The sequence below is a fragment of the Diceros bicornis genome, chromosome 15, assembly GCF_020826845.1.
Source record: "Diceros bicornis minor isolate mBicDic1 chromosome 15, mDicBic1.mat.cur, whole genome shotgun sequence".
Classification (NCBI taxonomy): domain Eukaryota; kingdom Metazoa; phylum Chordata; class Mammalia; order Perissodactyla; family Rhinocerotidae; genus Diceros; species Diceros bicornis.
In genome coordinates this window covers 64,744,942-64,764,504 of record NC_080754.1, presented here as the reverse complement: position 1 = coordinate 64,764,504, position 19,563 = coordinate 64,744,942, and the positions used below count along the sequence as shown (strand labels likewise).

Here is a 19,563-nt window from a genome sequence, read left to right as displayed (position 1 = left end):
AGCCCTGGTTCTCCTGGGCCTTCTCTCTTGTTTGTGCCTTAAAAACAGTGGCCATCTCATCCCTTCACTGCCACGTGTCTGAAAAGAGTTGTCAGCACTCGCTGCCTCCGCGGCCCCAAAGCCCCACCCACGCCTCACCCCGCCAGCCTTCAAGGCGCCTCGCACCGGGTTTACCATGATCTACTCGCTTCTGCGTCCGGTGGCGCCTGTCGGTCCTTATCCGACTCTGCCCTGCTGACCACTTCAGCCTCCTGTCCAGCCCCAGCTCCCCCGGGACGCCTCCCACATCCAAGGTCATTGTGCCACTGTGACCCCCATCAGTTCCGGCTGCGTCCCGCCCCGTCTCCACCCGCCCCCTCTTCTATCTTCTGGGAAATGACAGCTCCAAGCCTTGGAGAACTGAACTCTGAAACCCGAAGGGTTGCGCAATCGCAGCGACCGCAAGGGAGAGACGCCGGGGTCCCGAGCCGGGCTGGGGCGCGGCGCGGGGGGCGCCGGGCGGGCCGCGCTGCCCCCCGTGCGCCTGCCTGCGCGCCCGGGCCAGACCCCCGCCCCGCGCCGCGGAGGCGCCGCCGCGTGCGGGCCCCGAGCCGGGGCGGCGGGGGCCGGGCGGAGGGGCGGGGCGGAGGGCCCGCCGGCTTATTTCCTCGAGCGCCCGCGCCGCTCGCCCCGAGCCGGGTCCTCGAGGCCGCGCCAGCCGCCGCGTCCATGCCGCCCCTCCGCCCCGCCGCCGCCCCGTCGCCGCTGCTGGCGCTCGCCCTCGCCCTCGCCCTCGCCCTGCAGGGGGCGGCGGCCGCGGGGCCCGGGGGGCTCCTGCCGCAGGCGGCGCGCGCGGCGCTGCACTTCCTCAACTTCCGCGCGGGCTCGCCGAGCGCCCTGCGAGCGCTGGCCGCCGTGCAGGAGGGCCGCGCCCGGGTGAGTGCGCCCGGCCCCGCGAGTCCGGGCGGGGGGTCCGGGGGCGCGGCCGCGGGGGGGCGCTCGTTCTCGCCGGCGTCCGCGCGCCCGGGCTGTTCACAGGGCCGCTCCCGCACCTGGGGAAGGGCGCCTGGGGACGCTGAGGGCCAGGCCCGAGCGGCAGGGCTGGAGCTCGTCTGGGGGACCGGAGTTGGCTGCTGTGGGGGTGCTCACGGCGGGCGCGACCTGGGCGGATTCCAGAACCGAAGCGCGTTCCGCGCCGGCCGGCGGGGGGCCCGTCTGGTTAATCGGGGCGCGCGGTGGGAATTGCCGCGGCCGCGCCCCCACCTGCCGGGGCAGCGGCCCGGGGCTGCTCTCTGTGAGCGGAGTGGGGACTCGCTCCACGTGTGCTCGCCGGTTTCCAGGCGCTGGTTGTGGGTATCGTTTCGTGTCTCGGGAGCAACGTTGCTGTCTTCTTCAAATAGAAGATTACAAAAGTTACAGAACTACACTGAGTCTGCCCCAAAAGTAAGGCCGCTCTTTTCAGTAATCCCCAAATATTCCACACAGCTTGCAGACGCAGCCTCAAAGAATCTGGAATTGAGTATGGAGTGTAAATAGGTAGTTTTAAAGAGCGGCAGTAGGATTTTTCTTAGATTGTTCTAGACCTGGCGTTAGACAGGGGCGGGGAAGCCGTTTCGAAGCGCAGCCTTGGTTCCTCAAAGGCTTAACCCCGCACCCAGGCTGGCTAGATTTATGAAGGATGAAATCCAATTGTGCCTAGAAAAAGGCAACCTCTCGTCGCCTGTTTTAACAATCCTTGCAGTCTCAGGGAGAAAAAGTTCAGCGTTACTAGTCCAGCAGAGGAGACGGGGGAGCAGAGCTTGAGAGCCTCCTCCCACAGGGGGAGAGTCGCCACCTCGGCGCCCAGAGAGGGCGGGTCTGGACGGTTTGCGCCCGATTACCAGCAGGGAGCACCCCCTACAGGAAACCAAGCTCAGATTTCTAAAGTACACCAGTTTTCAAATTCTGGGAATTTTTTTCTTCCTTCCAAGACCATAAAAAAATAATAAAATGCTTTACATTTTCACGCATTTCCTTTGAAAAAAGTTAAATACTTGGCATCTTTCACAAAATAATCAAACTAGCTCTCAAAACCTGAGTTAAGTAAAAATTCCCTTTGTCATCCAAAAAGAGCTCAGTTACTGTTTTTCATCTCTAACAATATAACGTTCCTGAGTTTTAAAAATACCCTACGTTTTAGCCAAAAAAAGGGGGGAGGGGGTGGTGAATCAATCAATTACAGGCGAGCATGCGTGAGAAGGAGGCGGTGTTAATAGTAGATGGGTCCAGGGCATTGACCCTAAGAAAGAATAACTTCCTGTGTCATCTGGTCTGCCTTTACATTTCCTCCAAAAATGGCTGTAAATGTCTTAAAATTAAGGAGCCAAGGAAGAGAACTCAATCACTTTCAGGGCCAAGAATCTCTAGGGACTAAAGAGGTTTCAGTTTCTCCCAGGAATTCAGTTAAAATCGTTTTCCTCCGTTCCCCTGCCTCCTCCAAACATCACCACTGTGGAGGGCCCCCTCCCAGGGTGACCAAGGCAGCCCGGGGTGGGGTGTGCCTTAAACTGGTGGCCGCGGCACGCCAGGACCCTTGGGGGTGGCAGACGCCGAGGAGGGGGGATCTGAGAGCCAGTGCTGATTCCTGCTGGGAAACTGCCATGGGTGCCTTTCCGGAATGTGGGGGACCAGCTAGTGGGGTGTCCTAGAGGACTCGGGTACCAGCCCCTGCTTTACGTCCAAGGAGCCACACAACCTAGAGAAGGTCATGTAAGTCTCTGGTTATTTCCTCATCTGGAATGGGAATAATGCACGCTCTGCCAACCATGCCAGGCATTTTTAAGAGTCATATGAGATGACGTAAGTACTGACTGTAAAGTCTGGAGATATGAGTGACCGTTGTCCTGTCTGAGGGGCAGTCGTCTCACCCAGCACTTGCTCTCTGCCAGGCACTGGGCTAGATAGAGTGGCCCTAATTCAGGTCAGGGTGGGGTCTTTTGAAGCAGTCACTCAGCTGCCTGAATGAGGAGCGCGGACACCACCTGCGTGGAGCTTGGGGCGTGTGATTTCAGGAATTTCTGCCTCAATTACAGGAGCAGCCTAGCACTGACAAGAAGTGAAGCGTGGGGGATCCCCAAACCCGGGTGTGCATCTTCATCCAGTCACTGCCTTTCAGAGTGAGCGCTCAGTTGCTGCGCAATGTCGTCATTCACCCAGGCTGACCGGGGTGAGCAGGTGGCTGAGCAGGTGAGGGAGTGTAGCTGGTAGGGCTCCCTCTCCATCCTCCGGTCAGCGCACCCCCTTGTAAGATGAGAGGCTGGGACCAAGTCAGCGTTTGTCAAAATAATGGTCTGCTCGTGGGTTATGAAATTAATTTAGTAGTTTACAGTTGTTTTGTTGTTTGTTTGTTTTTAATAAAATAGTTTGGGATACAAACTATTGAGTGTATTGCAGAAGAAAGAGTAAGTAGTACCTCAGAATATTTTAAACATATATGTATGAACTAAGTCATTTTGAAGGATGCGATTCTTGCTGTGGGTTTCAGCTATAAAAATTTTGGAAGCCAGTGAAACCAAATGATTTTTAAGACCTCTTCCAGCTCTGAAATTTCTTGCTTCTAAGTGATTTCTTGGTTCTGCAAGAATCCCTCATTTTAGAAACACTGTTGCTCTCTAGTGGTGAAATGTAGTAATAGCATGGTAGTAAATGCAGGGATGTATGAGAAGTCGGTACTAGATTGTCAAGAGCCAGTGTGCATCCGTTTTGTTTTGTTTACTAATTGTAGGGAGAAATCACAGACATGGCTTGTATTCCCTTCCTACCCCACCTGATGCCATCTCTTTCCTGGCCACACACTACCCTTCCACGACCGAGCAGGCTCCTACTTTTCTGATACCTCGTGGCACAGCCCCAGGACCCACAGTGTGGAGTGGTGGGAGATTTGGGGTGGTGTTGAGAGTCCCTGTGCTACCCAGGGTGTCCTGGATCAACCCCGTTCCCGACTTCTGGAGGCTGCCCCTTACACTGATGAGTCTCCTCTGGCCACTCAGCAAGTCCTGGGACCACTGGCCCCTGCCCGAGCAGCAAGTGAGAGACCAGCCCTTCCCTGACACGTGGAGGGCCGGTTGGCTGAGATCCTGTATGCACATCCTTCATGAGAAAGGCAAGCCATTCAGGAATTGGCCATTGTTTGGGGATTGGTCACTTAAGGTGACCGCCTCTGACCAGGCCGGCACCAGTAGTTAGAAACATAACTGAAACAACTGACACAAGTGTGGGTGAAAGTTACGTCCATCCCTTAATTGCTTCCATTTAGACTGAAGTCGATAAGTGTAAATTTGGCACCTATCTGTTGGCATAGGGCAAGGCCGGCACTGGCTGCCTCGAGTCTGTCTAGCAAGAAGGCAGGCACGCCCGTCAGGGGTCAGCTCAGACTTCCTTCTTGCTTTATTTCCAGTGGAGGGAGCACTTGCAATGAATACAGTGCATAATCTCCTACTTTGACCTGTTTTTCCTCTTTCTTGTGCCATCTTGACTCGCCCACACCCAGTTCAAGAGTAAGAGTTTTAGAGACTTGATTTTATCAATTCTTTCTACAGATTTAATGTGGGTTTTGTGGAGGTGACGTCTTTTTTGTGCCCACTCTTCACCAGTTTACGTAGCATTTAATTATGCAATTAGGTAGTAAGTACACTTGGCATGAGCAAGTTTGGGAGCAAAACAAGTGCCTTTGGGTGAGCATCCGGCCGGGTGCAGGCAGCTGGGCTGCTGTGGGCGCTGCCGCTGAGCATCGGGCAGCAGAACAGAGCCCGTCCACTCAGCCACGGGCGGGAGAGAGCACCTGCTCTACTGAGAACAGCTTCTTTCCTTTATCACTCCTCAATCTCTAAAGCACTTTAATACAACATAATTCACCTAATTACTGCTCTTCTTGAAGTCTTGTTTCCATTAATGTCAATAATTCAGAGGTGATTGTTTGCAAGAAGGGAAAACAGGCCCTAGAAACAAAAACTGAAGAATGAAAAAGGCTGCATGAGTTTGGAGGGGAAAGATAAGTAACAAAATACTACCATGAAATAATCTTTACTTCCATGCAGGGAAGGCACTTAAGTGCTTTTACAGCTGTTGTGAGAGAATAGGGGTGGGATCTGCGCGGTGCTCTTAGGTGCCCTCACACTGCCCTGGGAGGGAACCCAGCACCCCTGAGATCAGCAGAGAGGCACAGCCTCCTCCCTTCCCGGCACAGCTCTGCTGCAGCAGCGCAGGTGCCCGAGGTCTCCGCCCCGCCCCCACCACAGCACCCGCCTGTCTGCAGGCGCTGACTGCAGAGTCTGGGTCTGGCATGGGTGAGAAAGGCCACCTGGCCCTGGGCACTTTGCCCCAGTCACCCAAGCCAGCTGCACCCGGATGAGCTACGAAGTAGGAATGTTTTTAACCAGCTTGTGATAAATTGTTTTTGAACCGCAGACAATTTTTACCAGCCCACAACATTTTCCACTTGTCTTGGTGTCATAGCCAAGGATGCGTGTGATCCCAGAGTGTTAGTAGTGGCCCCAAGTAAAGACCACTGGTCGTGGGTTGTGAATTTAACCAGCAGCCTGCCTCGGCTGCATACTCTTCCTTAAAGGACCTCGGTTGTTCTGCTGGAGATCAAATGTAAATACTGAGCCCTAAAATGACTGATATTAATCAGCCACAGAGTGTTAAATACACACACACACACGCACACATGCAATATCGCCCAAATCCAGCCTGACCTGTGATCTCAGTGTATTGGCAGTGGATCACCCTAGAGACTTATCCACACCCACGCAGCCTTGGCATTTATGTGCCTTTGCACTGCTGCCCCAGTTGAAGAGGTTTTCACAGAGCTGGTCCCATGGTGGTTGGGGATAGCAGCTGTAGCAAGTCTCCTCTCTGGGTTACTTCTTAGGGTTGTGCAGGATGCCTCTAGCCAGTCAAGTCCAGTTATGAAAGGGGTCTTGTGCCACAGCTGTGTATGAGATGCATGTAGATCCACGACAGTCCCCAGGGGACAGCCCACACGGAACATGACATGAAAGATCACAGTAATTCACTGCTATAACAAATCACCACAAACTTTGTAGGTAAAAAAACTCCACAAATTTATTCTCTTACAATTCTGGAAGTCAGAAGTCTAAAATGAGTCTCACTGGGCTAAGATCAAGGCGTTGACAGAGCTGCGTTCCTTCTGGAGGCTCTAGGGGAGAATCCATTTCCTTGCCTTTTCCAGCTTCCAAAGGCTGCTTGCATTCCTTGGCTCGTGCTCCATCCTCCATCTTCAAAGCCAGCAGCGAAGCATCTCCGGAATATAACACTCCTGTCTCCTTCTTGTAAGGAGCCTTGTGAGTACATCAGGCCCACCTAGATAATCCAGGATAATCCATCTCAAGATCCTTATCTTAACCACGTTGGCCAAGTCTCCTTTGCCACATGAAGTAAAAATTCACAGGTTCCAGGGGTTAGGACATGGACATCTTTGGGGCCCATTACTCACCCTACCACACCAGCTTCTGGGGTGGCTGTGACCTGATGCAAGTACTTACACACGCCGGACATGTGACTGTACCCAAAGAGTGGCATTGCTCGGTCATGCCCTCGCCTCCCAACACGCCTGTCCTCTGCAGCCCATCTGAGTACTTGCCTGTAGGCTGCTTTGTGGTCGACCCCAACAGCCAGCTTTAGTCCCACTCTGCACGTGTGTCTGCTTCTATGGGGCGGAAGGCGTCAGTCTCTCTTTATCTCTTCCACTGCACTGGCTAGGGCCTTGCAAGAGACAAAGACTAAATAGTTGTTAAGTGAAAATAAAGGTCATTGGAAGGGTGCTGGGACCACTGGGCCTCGGGAACAGGGGGCTGGGCCGGGCCCTGACTCATTCCCAGCCCTTCCGGAGGAGGGAGGGAGACCCAACAACCCAAGCCCCTCTTAAGGCCAGCTTTCTCTAATGAGCCCCGCCCTGAGCTACAGGCAAGCAGAGGGGACACTGCCTCTGGCCACTGCCACTCCGGGTCCTCAGGCAGGGCCAGGAACTCCTACCCACAGCTGGCTGAGCAGAGAATGACACACAGTATTCTGTCTCTGTCTTTCCACTCCTGCCAACTCTGATTGAGCAAAGCGTCCATGTGCAAAGATCTCCTTGGACCTCTCGGGATGGGGCCTGATCCGAGCGTCGCTGAAAAAAATGTATTCGCTTTATCTGGCATTGCCCGAGAGAAGGAAAATGCAGTAAGATAATTCCAGGGTATAATGCAATACACGATGCTCTCTCTGTCCAGAACAGAAGAATGGCTCAGCAATTTTTATCCACAAATGAGTTGTTTACTTGTCTCCAACTGAACCTGACTCATAAAACTAACCTTATAAAGTGAAGCCATTTGCTTTTCCTAGAATGGCATGACATTTATGTTTTCCTACCAAATGTGAAGGCTGGAAGGGACATTTACAGCCAAGTCTGTTAGGCTAGGGAGGCCCCGCTGCACAGAGGGGAGGTTAGAATCCCTGAGAGCTCTGATGACAGGAGCTGTCCCCACCGCCCACCCCTCCACTTGAAACCGTAAAGTTTAAAGTTGTCACCAGTGCTCCAAGGCAAGATGGAGGAGCCATACTTAGCCACCAACGGCAGGGAGAGGAGACACAGGACAGCATTTCTCCCAGAGCATCAGGGCCCCGTCTGTGGATTGGCTCTCGGCAGGATCGGGTAGGAGCCCCCAGGGTCAGTGTTCATGGTCTCTGTGCAGCAGCCCACAGCTCGCTTTCTCTGGGGCACCATCCCTGCTCTTTCATTTGCTCCAAGTTTTTGTCGTGTTTTTGAGTGAGTTTAAAGGGAGTGTTAGGTTTTTTGTGTGTGTGTGTGAGGGAGCTCAGCCCTGAGCTAACATCCGTGCTAATCCTCCTCTTTTTGCTGAGGAAGACTGGCTCTGAGCTAACATCTATTGCCAATCCTCCTCCTTTTTTTTTTGTCCCCCCCCCCAAAGCCCCAGTAGATAGTTGTATGTCACATCCTTCTAGTTGCTGTATGTGGGACGCGGCCTCAGCATGGCTGGAGAAGCAGTGCTTCTGTGCGCGCCCGGGATCCGAACCCGGGCCGCCAGTAGCGGAGCGCGCGCACTTAATCGCTAAGCCACGGGGCTTTTGGAATAAATAAAAACCTATTCTCCACCCCTCACCAAGTTCCCCAGGTTTATTTCCAGTACTCACACCCAGTATTTCACCAACTTAAACAACACTCTGTGTATCTGATATAAAGGTTGTCCAGACACACACTGGGGGAAAACTCTCTGATCCAGTGACATGAAGACAGCTTTGTGTTTGACAGTAATCAGCTTTTTACTGAAAATAAGACATGACTTTGTAGAGTGGCTATTAGAATGTGCAGTTTTAACTTCTTGATAAAAATGTCATTACCTGCACAGTAGCTCTCCAGGTGACAGCAAGCGAGGGGTGAGTTTTCTTCAACCCTGTTTCAGTTGCCTCCTCCCCGTGTCCCTGCGTCCTCATGGACTTTGTCCGCCGCACGTCCCAAAGCAGAGGGTGGACCTGCCACCGTAACTTTCTGAAGCGTCGTGACCCGATCTGCCAGGGACTCCAGGGGGACCAGACTTTGAGACAACAGTCCTCCATTTCCTGTAGTCTTCTTGATGCCCTCGGGCCTTTGGAGAGAATTAATTGTCATGTCCCTAATCTCCTATTCAGTTGTATTCTAGTGACTGTCACTGGAGCTACCTGTCACTTCCTCCCCCTCCCTCAGACCTTCAGTGGTTTCCCTCAGCTCTAGAGAGAAGTTCTCAAAGTGTGGTCTTGGGCACAGCAGCCTCAGCATCACCTGGACTCAGTAAAATGCTCGTTCCCAGGCTCCCCAGATTTACTGGATCAGAACTCGGCTGGGGTCCAGCATGCTGCTTTGGCAAGACCCTGGGAGCTTCTGTCTGAGCTCGAGTCTGAGACCCACTGCTCTAGAACAAAGCCCCTGTAGGAGCCCTTCTCTCATCTGGCCCCATCCACTGTTGGAACCTTGACTCCATGGGGACCCCTCCATCCACATGCTCAGCTCCCTGCTGGCTCAGACTCTCCTCCTTGACCTGAACACCCTCTCCCTTTCTCTCAGGCCTATGCCTCCCTGGAGATTGCGCACCTGCCCTGGCTAAGCTCCCATTTATACCTGAAAGAGTACATCCAGGGGCTCCTCTCAGATCATCTTCACGTCCATGCTGCTGGAGATGGAGTCGTGTCCTCAAAAAAGATACGTTGAGGTCCTAACCCCCGTGTCTGTGATTATGAGCTTACCAGAAATAGTCTTTGCAGATGTAATCAGGCTAAGATGAGGCCACACTGGATCAGCATGGGCCCTAAATCTAATGATGGCCTTGTAAGAAAGCCTCGTGGAGATAGAGAGAGAAGAATGCCATTTAGAGACAGAGGCAGCGATTGGAGGGATGCAGCCAAAAGCCAAGGAGTGCCGAGGACTGACGCCCACACTGGAAGCCAGGAGGTTAGGCGAGGAAGGATTCTACCCAGGGTCTCTGAGGGAGCTCGGCCCTGACAATGTTGATTTTGGACTTCTAGCCTTCAGAACTATGAAAGAATCAGTTTCTGTTGTGTTAAGGCACCCAGTTCGTGATACTGTGTTGTGGCCACCCTAGGAAACTGATACACATGCCTACCTGGCTGTCTCCCTCCAGAAGAAGGTTTGGGTGTTCTCGTCCACAGGAACCGTGGTTATGAGCACGGTCCTCTCTCTCTCTCTCTGTCACTCACACACACACACGCACACACGCACACACACACACACACCCCTCGGGCAGCTTTCTTTCAACCTTCTCTTAGAGAGGTTGCTGACCCTGCCTGTGTGACCCTGGTGCAGTCTAAGAGGGGGAGCGTGGCCCCAGGGCCAGGCCTCATTACTTACCAGCTCTGTGACTTTGGGCAATTCCTTAACTTTGGGCAAGTGCCTCGTTTCTTCATCCTTAAAATGAAGATAACAGGGGCCGGCCCCGTGGCTTGGCGGTTGGGTGCATGCGCTCCGCTGCTGGCGGCCCGGGTTCGGATCCCGGGCACACACCGACGTGCTGCTTCTCCGGCCATGCTGGGGCCACGTCCCACATGCAGCAGCTGGAAGGATGTGCAGCTATGACATGCAACTATTTGCTGGGGCTTTGGCGGGGTGGGGGTGGGGGGAATAAATAAATAAATAAATCTTAAAAAAAAAAATGAGGATAACAACATGATGTTATTCTCATCATGTTATGCGACGCGGTGAGTCACATGGGGCTGTAGCTGCAGTGAGAGCTCGGTGCATGCACGATAGCCTTTCTGGTGATTTCCCCGCAGCTGGCAGCACACTTCACACCCAAGCACGGAATAAATGCTTGATATTGATTTGATAAGGATTTGAGGAGCATTTCTCTTACCAACAAAAAAATCCAATGTGACCAGTTCAGTCCTTTGAAGCCATCTCATTGTACGCTTTCTCAAACAGGACTCTAAAAGTGGCCCGTTTCCCTCCCGGCCGCAAGGGAAGCCCGAAATTGCAGTGCCCGTCGGTCCCCTCAAGAGCCCGTTATGAGGGTGGCTCCGGAAGGTGGACCCCAGGAGGGTGGGGGCCTCCTTCCTCATGGCCAGTGGGGCCCAAACCAGGAAACCTAGTAAATAGATAAAACACGCAAAAAGCCAGATTAGGGGGCCGGCCTGGTGGCGCAAGCGGTTAAGTGCGCGCGCTCCGCTGCGGTGGCCCGGGGTTCGCTGGTTCGGATCCTGGGCGCGCACCGACGCACTGCTTGGCAAGCCATGCTGTGGCGGCGTCCCATATAAAGTGGAGGAAGATGGGCACAGATGTTAGCCCAGGGCCGTCTTCCTCAGCAAAAAAAAGAGGAGGATTGGCGGATGTTAGCACAGGGCTGATCTCCTCACAAAAAAAAAAAAAAAAGCCAGATTGGAACATAAACCGTGTCATTAGCGGCGGTGATCGTAAAGCCTTTGTCCCAGGCTGTGGTGCTCACGTCTTCTGTTGTTTAGAATCAAGACGAAACCACAGCACAGAGCTGCTGATCCATCCCTTCAGTTATACAGTCGCAGGCCGTGTGCTTTCTTCGCGAACTTCTTTATATAAAAGAACCTTATTCTAAAAAATCAAGGATAGAACTACCATATGATCCAGCTATTCCACTGCTGGGTATTTATCCAAAGAACTTGAAAACACCAATTTGTAAAGGTACATGCACCCCTGTGTTCATTGCAGCGTTATTCACAATAGCCAAGACTTGGAAGCAACCTAAGTGCCCATCAAGGGACGAATGGATAAAGAAGATGTGGTATATATACACAATGGAATACTACTCAGCCATAAGAAACGATGAAATCCAGCCATTTGTGACAACATGGATGGACATTGAGGGTATTATGCAAAGTGAAATAAGTCAGAGGGAGAAGGTCAAATACTGTATGATTTCCTTCATTAAGTAGTAGATAATAACAACAATAAACAAACACATAGAGACAGAGATTGGATTGGTGGTTACCAGAGGGGAAGGGGAGAGGGAGGAGGGTGAAAGGGATAATTCGGCACATGTGTGTGGTGATGGGTTGTAATTAGTATTTGGGTGGTGAACATGATGTTATCTATGCAGAAATAGAAGTACAATGATGTACACCTGAAATTTTTACAATGTTATAAACCAATGTTACTGCAAAAAAAAAAAAAAAAAAGAACCTTATTCTTGAAAATATCGGAACGACGTGCAGAGCCTCTGTTTTAAGAAAGGGCGTGAAACTTCTAGTCTGTGTCGCAGACAGACAGTGTCGGCGTGGGGATGACAGGAGTAAAGCGCTGTGACCTGCTGTCACAGGAACACTCCCCACTAGGGAGCCAGAACCGCCCGTCACCCTCGCCCGTGTCGGGTCTGCTCTTTCACTGGCTTTGAGTGAATGGATCAGCTTTGCACCAGGTGGCCGTAGCAGCCCAGCGAAGCCGCAGAGGGAGAAGCATGTGCCTGGAGAGTGGCCGACTGTCCGTTGGCCGTCTGTCTGTCTGTCGGGGAGCAGGCCTTCTAGACTCGACACCACACGTGTGAGCAGTTCCCCGCACTCCTCAGAGCCAGTCACGCTGACAACGTGGACGACAGAGACAGGAGTTTCAGGTACGGAGTGCGGGCACCCATGCGGGGTTCCTCCGACCCCAGGGACGTGCTTCCACGACTTCCTGGCTGTTGGTGTGCTCCTTGGCCCTGGGACAGGGCTGAGGGAGCAGCTCCTGGGCTGGGCTCCATTATGGCCAGTGCTCCCCGGAGGCCCTCTCTGGTGTCTGTCTGCTCTCTGTCATCCCTCTTCCCAGTCAGCCTGCACTCCCACGGCTGCCACCCCGCAGAGGGGTCCGACGCGGGTTCCTCATCTGTAAGTGCTCTTATAAAAGATACTGTTGGTTTGTGTGCATGTTTTTATTTAAGAACTTCTCGTCAGTAGTAGTATGCCGTACATTCTGTCGTTTCTGTTTTCACTCACAACGTTAGGATCTGTCAGTGTCATTCTACATATGGCTACTTTGTCCCCTGTCCCTGCTGATGGCCAGACACCAGGTTTCCTCCAGCTCCTCACCACACACAGAGAGCCTCGGGAACAGCCTCCTATGAGTCCCCTGGACTCTGCAGCACATTTCTCTGGGGCACACACCCAGACCTGAGGTGTCAGCGTCGGGCAGAGGTACAGAAGCTTGATTTGACCGAGTTGGCCAGACTGCCTGCCCCCCCGCCCCCCCCCCCCACCCATCAGGCTGCACCAGGTGACCCTCCCACTTAGCCCCACACCTGGCCAACAGTTGGCCCTGTCCCCTTTCCGGTTTACTGCCGGTCTAATAGTTGTACAGTGATCGCTCAGGGCTTTAACTTGCGTTTCTCCAACCACTCTGAGTTTGAGCAGCCTTCAGAGCTGCCTTAGCCTGGTTAAGACGTGGGCAGTGCTTACAACAGTGCCTGGCACAGGCCCAACAGGGTGTCTGCTGTTCTGTGAATACAAGTATCATTTAAATAATCGTTGATCTAATAATGGTGTCCTAATATAAAACTGGTGTTCCAGTGATTGTTTCTGATCTTGAAGTACGTCACTGTTCATTGTTTGTCTTCTAGTGTAGGACTCATGTCTGTCCACCATAAACTTCTCTCCGTTTCTGCTATCACCTGCCCCTCAAGCAGCTCCTGAGTCCCTCCCTCACTCCGGCTGCCTCCTCACTCCAGCACCAGCTCTCCACGCTCTCTCCTGCCCACAGCTTCCCATTTCTCTGGGGATAAACCCTCACGGTAGCCTTTGCCTACCCAGCGGGCCTCCTCCTGACCCTGGCTCTGTCTTTCTGCCCTCTCCTCAGGGCCTGCAGCCTCGCGTTCCTTCCTTCCGTGCAGAATGATTTGCCAGCCTCCTCAGGCTCCCGGAGTGAATTCCTTCCTAATCTTCCGAGTTCAGCTCAAATGTCGCTTCCCAGATCGCTAGACTGGATGCATTCTCCAGACAGCCTTTCAGAGCTCTTAAGTCATCCGTGATCAAATAATCAATTCTACAATCGTCTATTTCAAGTCCTTCTCCCGCGCCTGACTGCCGAGGCCGCGGCGCCTCCCCTCCCTGTGTCCCGGCCAGCACGGCGCTCAGCGCGCGGCGAGCCCGGGAGCGGAAGTTGAACAAAGCCCTTGCAGGGTAGTTTTAACGCAAGACAGCCCACGTGAAACACGGTGCTCGGCCCGCGCAGCAGCAGCGGCCCTGTCCCGGAGGAAGACGGCCCTGGCTGCTTATCTGAGGCCTCAGAGGAGCTCGTGACTCAGACAAGCGAGAAGGGAGATAAAGGGCTGCGTCTTGAGACATGATCAAGTACAACCAAAAAAATAAAAATCTCGTTTTGGACCAAGTGTAGACGCTTTTAAGAGTGCCTAATTAAAACAATGGGGAAACCTAATCAGCCAGGAAAATAACTCCTCAGAAGGACAGGCTCTGTTCTGACTCGGCTCACAGCCCTCCTTAATCCAGTTCTGTTTCTTTCCCTACAAAGAATGTGCGCTGGCGCCTCACTTCGCCTCCGAGGGTTTTCCAAAAACTGAGTCAAACAGCGTCTTAAGTACTTTATTTAAAACAGGCACAATTCTATGGAGAATAAGGAGGACGGCTGTGTACTCTACAGCAGACAAGCATGCCCCACTTCTTGTCCATGTGGAGTCTGTGGTCCTCAGGATTCTTCCAGCGAACAGGTCTTCCCTGGGGAAGTTCCACGGCTTCAACCACTGCCTCCCTGGATCTGCTTCCAGCACACTCAGCTGCCTCCTGGACGGCCCCCAGGTCCCCCAGCACCCAAGACTGACCTGCCAAGCCTGCCGCCTCGTCCTCTTCTCACCGCGCTCATCCCCGACTAGCAGCCTGCGGGGTCCCTGACTGCTGTGTAGGATCAGGGGCCCTAAGCGGACTCCTAGGTCCTGCAGGCCGCAGGCGCGGGGCCCGGGGCTGGGCGCAGGCCGTTCGAGGCCTCGAGCCCGCGGCAGCAAGGGGGCCGTCTCCCGCTGGCGCGTGTGCCCGTGGGTCCGGCAGCCGCCCGCAGTTCTGTGTGCTCCTCCGACCTGGGCGGGGCGGGGGGACCCCAGCCCCCAGGAGGCTCGGCGACGGACGCCAGGGAGCCGCGTCCAGCCTCTTCCCTGGCCTAGCGCGCACCCTTGGGCCGCTCGCGGGGAGCGCCCCCTCGAGGAGGGCGCGGCAGCGCTCCTCCCGGCCTTCTGCTCGGCGCCGCGGGGCCCCCGGCTGGCTTCCTTCTCCTGCGGTCCGCGGCTCTTAACGCCGATGGGCGCGGCGGACGCACGGGGGCCCCTGGCGCCGCGCCCCTCCGCCCGCCGCCCGCCTGCCGCCTGCCGTCTGGGGACCGCGCGGGGCGCCGCCGGCTCGGCGTGGGGTTCCGAGGCCTCCCGGTAAAGACGAGGCTTCCTGACCCTGCGCTCCCCCACGCCCTCCCCCCACGGCCTTTCTGCCAGCTTCCCCGCCGCCCCCGGAGGCCGGCCCCCACCCTCCATCCCCGCACCCTTGCCTGCCGGCCCCTGCTGCTCACAGAGGTGGGCCCGGCCTCACCTGCCCTCCAGAGCGCCCTCACCTGGCGCCCTGCACGTGGGCGGCACCCTGTCCCCACACCGGCAGGAGGGCTCGGTAAGGCTGGGCTGGAGGCTGTATTTCTTCGTGTCTCTCCAGTGCCTGGCATAGTGGGTGGCAAACAGTGAATGAGTGAGGCGACAGACGTGTGTGTGTGAGTTTTGTAAATTGAAATCAATGTTTCAACTACATCAGAACTTGTTTCAAGATTGAAAATGAGCCCTAAGCAAACTGCTCGTGTGCAGCACCCCCCACCACAGGCAGAGCGACATCTGTACATTCACGTGTTTAAATATTCTTTACATAAATGATTGCCGCAGAATCCTATGCCTCCATTCTTCAATTTCACAGAATTTTCAAGAAACCATAATAGGAATGGATGATATCTGGTCTATTTAAAATAAGATAATCCTGTTTGGTTATTGTGTTCCTAAGCTAAGATTCAAAGGAAATTGATGGTTCCAGAGTCTAACTTAATCAAGACTATATCAAATAACTTCAGCTCCATGCAGCAGAAAGTTTCCTTTCTTCTCTAGAAAATACTCCTTTCACTGAATGATCATTTTGCTCTCAAAAAAAAAAATAAAAAGATGATGGCAAATAATATAAAGTTCCAAACAGTTTAAATTGCTTCAATGATTTGGTATGTATACCCTAAAAATATGCATTGGAATCAATTCAAACGTTTAAAAAGGGTAAACATGCATCACCAAAGTTTGGAAGCCTTCATGCTTGTGGAGCTGCACAGGAAGGAGAGACCATAACATCTGAGGACTTCTTCAGTCATTTGTCCCCAGTCCCCACCTCCAGCCTCCCTTGTAGGCCCCTCACCACCACCGCCCCCGCCCCCAGGGTAGGCTGCTTCCCTACCCTCCTTCAGCTGAGCTCACCGTCTGGCGCCCTGCCTGACCACCTTAGTACAGGTCGACCCGAAGCCCACCGCTCTCTGTCTTCACTTACCACTATCTGAAAACCCGCTATTTCTTTACTGGGTAATTAATTACTGCCTGTTGCTGGGTGCACCTCTGTCACCACTGTGGAACTGTGAGTGGCACCCTCGCCTGCCTCCCTCACTGATGCAGCCCAGCACCCAGGACAGGGCAGGGGACACTGATGGCTGGAGAGGGAAGGAACTCACTCCACAGCCCTGCACTCACATGTCTGTTTCTCACCCAGCTGCTCTCATGAAGTCAACATCCAGCCTCAGTACAACTATTTCCCTCTCTCAACCTCCCTCGTTGTGAGCAGGTGTCAAACTAGCAAGCAGAGTGGCATAATCAGGCCAAAATTTGAGATCCTTTCTCTTTCTAAAAAATCAGTGATTATATGCAGGTGTAAATGCTACAGCTACCATTTGTGTGCCATGTCATCCCAGGAGAGTGATTCTTGGACATGAAGATGTTAGCAGAGCTTCCACCAGGCTAAGGTTCGGTTTCTATATTTCAGATTAATGCAGAGAAGGAATGTACAGTTGACCTGGTGTTCACCACAGAGCGCCACAACCCAGAGGTAAGAGGCCGCGATTAGTGGAGTGTCCTATTAGCAACTCCTGTGGATTTATTTTTTAAGAAAAATGAGAATCTTAACATACAGTGATTTTTGGAATCACTGGAAGTTTGCTTGTATTTTGCCTTTTCCTGCTTTGTTTTCTGTTTGTTCTCAAGAATTGAAGAGCAGGGCTAGGCAAGAACTCAAGAATTAACTCCTTCGACTTGGTGGCGTGTTGCAGGGTTGTATTTAAACAGGCCACACAGCCATCGTGCCGTCTGTTCACAGCTCCCTTGGGTACCCCTCCCTAGCACCTCAGACTCCTTAGATGAGTCACTGTCAAATGCCAACCTGTTCCTCTTCCTGTCAGCTGGTGACATTTCTCGTTAGCAGGCTGGCATAGCATGAGGCCAGTCCCAGGAGCTTCCTGGGAGGCCTTCTGTAACACGGAGCAGAGCCAGTGCAGGCTACTGGCTGTTAGCCCCCGCGAGCCTGGCCGAGGATGCCATGGTTGCCAAGTGTCCTTCTCCCAGTCTCAAGAAGAGAGTCAACAGAAACTCATAGAAGTTAGAGCCAGATGAACTTCCGTGTGCTGGGCCAGCAACGAGAACGGGTGGAGGGGACCAGCCCGCGTTCTCCTTGTGGTGCTGAGACAGAGCAGATGGCCAGGCCCAGGCAGCGTCCGGCAGTCCAGTGTCTCAGGGGGGCTGAGCTTCGGAGGGGAAAGCCGGACCCCCAGGCCGAGGCTTCCGGAAGAATGCTGCCAGGATTCAGAAACAAGTTCTAAGAAGGCAACGGTATACTCTGACTTCACTAACTAACCTAAGAATTATAATTTTCTTGAAGCCTGAGCAAGATGCCTTTGATTTCTGGTGTTGCAGGCTGAAAGTGTTAGATTACGCCTAAAGGGAAACAAGTACTAGATGATTTTGACAGACAGTATGTTTCTCTGAAGAGCACAGCTAGCTACGTGACCTGTTCCTTGTCTGGGGTGGGGACAGTTCCTTCACCCTCAGAAAACTGCTTTGATTCTGTGGAGCTGTTTTGGGGAGAAAGGGAAAGGAAAACAAAAGGGGGCGATACCTGGTTCCTTGTCTCTTCCCTGGAATGGCACTGGCATGAGAGGAGGCTGCGGACCGGCCCTGTCCTCTGCCTCTGATGAACCTCTTCCTGAATGCTCCCTTCTCCTTTTTCCTATGTTGCACCAATAATTAGGATTTTAAGGCACCATTGAAATTCTCTCTCATTCAAAATGAGTACTCACAGGAGGAAAAGCTACCCGTTAGAAAGCCTATTTCAGTTTTTGAGTTAGTCCTAGAAATGGGCTTATTAAGCAGATCCAATTTTGATTACAATTTGTTTCCTTGTGGGCTTTTTTTTAACGTTTATTTTTGGTTGTTGTTTTAACTGGAACTCCACCCAGTTTAAGCAACTGCAAATGTGAGAAGAAGGTTGTTGCCTCAACTGCTCAACCAACCTCATGGTGAGAGGCGTTCTCGACCAGGGGTGCTGGATGGGGCTGGCTGGGGCCGTGACTGTGCCTGAGAACCTCCTCAGACTCTGGGCCCAGTGCCGATTGCGCGAGCTTATGTGTATTTTCCCGGGAATAGGTTTCCTGGCTTTTATTGTTGGGTTAAGGAGTCTGTGACCTAAAAGAGTGGAGAAGCACCACCCTAGAAGTGAGTCACACATTTGATGTCCAGGTGTCTCTGGACTGGAAAATAAGTGAGGGTGATCCCAGCATACTCAGTCCATCTACACTTACATATGAATGCCAGTAAACATCCCTCGGTCACTCAGGAAGTGGAATTAGTCCCCTTTGGTGATCTGCACCTCCACTCCTTCCAGATTAGATCTCGAAGTAGAGAGAGGGAGTTAGTACAGTGCCTGGGCTTTGGCCTCAGACGAGAGCTCAAATTCTGGCTTACCACTTACGGGCTCTTAGACATGGAGGAGGTTCCTCTTTAAACTTCAGTACCTTAATCTGTAAAACTCCGGTAAGAGGACTGAATTCATAAGGTGGTACGAAGATGCTGTCATTTTTGTCAGTGGGAGCCGGTTTTCTCTTTTGGCTCAAGCTAGCCAGCTTGAGGTCCAACTGGGCATCATGCTAGTCCACAGTAGAGAGGAAAGCACCAGTACCCACTATGCTAAGGGTTTGAGCGAAGCAGACCTCAGTGGACAGCAATGGTGTGTCTTTGGAATAGGCCCGGGGTTATTTTATAAGGGCACCATAGGAAAGCAGGAGTTTAAATGACAGCAAAGCGTGAAGGATGATGTGTTCAGCTATGACACAAAAATCACTCTGTACAAAGCACTATTGATGCCCTGCATACCCGCCATGTACAAAGAACTTCTTAATCTGTGCGTGTTTGGTGGGGGTGCGGGGGGGTAGTGATAAGGAACCATTCGTTTTAATTCCAAAATCTTTATTTCAGGAAGGTGAGGAACGTTTGGGGAAATGTTCTGCTCGAGTGCTTTTCAGGAATCAGAAACCCAGACCGGTCATTAATATAACTTGTACACGGGTCACTGAGAAGAACAAGAGACAGCAAGAGGATTACCTGCTTTACAAGCAGATGGAGCAACTTAGAAACCCCTTGGATGTAGTCAACATACCTGGTATGAACTAGTATCCAGAATTTCTGTATTCGGGAATGTATGTAATTACTAAATCTTAAAAAGAATAATCATTTCAATTTTTATCTGCAAAGTGGCACTTTATTTCAACTATGGAATATAGTACACCTCATTGTTTAAACAAAACTCAGAAGTATCATCATTTCCCTCTTTTTTGTCTCCAGTACAATATAGTAACTCCACCAAAAACCATCTGTGCCCCTTTGATCCCCCACCTCCCCTCCCAGATGGAGGGCAGGCCAAGGGCTGACCCTCCAAGAAGAGTAGGGTCTTTGCAACCGGACACACGTGTAGGAGTGCAGTTTTCAGCGTTGTGTCCAGGACCTGAGGTGACGTTTCCAGAGATTTCTGGTGGCGGCT

General features: G+C 52.7%; 1 protein-coding gene across 1 annotated transcript in view; it reads left to right on the top strand.

Moving 5' to 3' along the window:
* Positions 1–375: 375 nt before the first annotated feature.
* RARRES1 (retinoic acid receptor responder 1) overlaps positions 376–19,563 on the top strand; it is a 29,382-nt gene continuing 10,194 nt past the window's right edge. The window contains exons 1-3 of the mRNA XM_058555623.1: positions 376–915; positions 16,522–16,584; positions 19,002–19,185. Coding sequence (XP_058411606.1) covers positions 376–915; positions 16,522–16,584; positions 19,002–19,185 — 787 coding nt within the window. The remainder of the gene's footprint in view (positions 916–16,521; positions 16,585–19,001; positions 19,186–19,563) is intronic.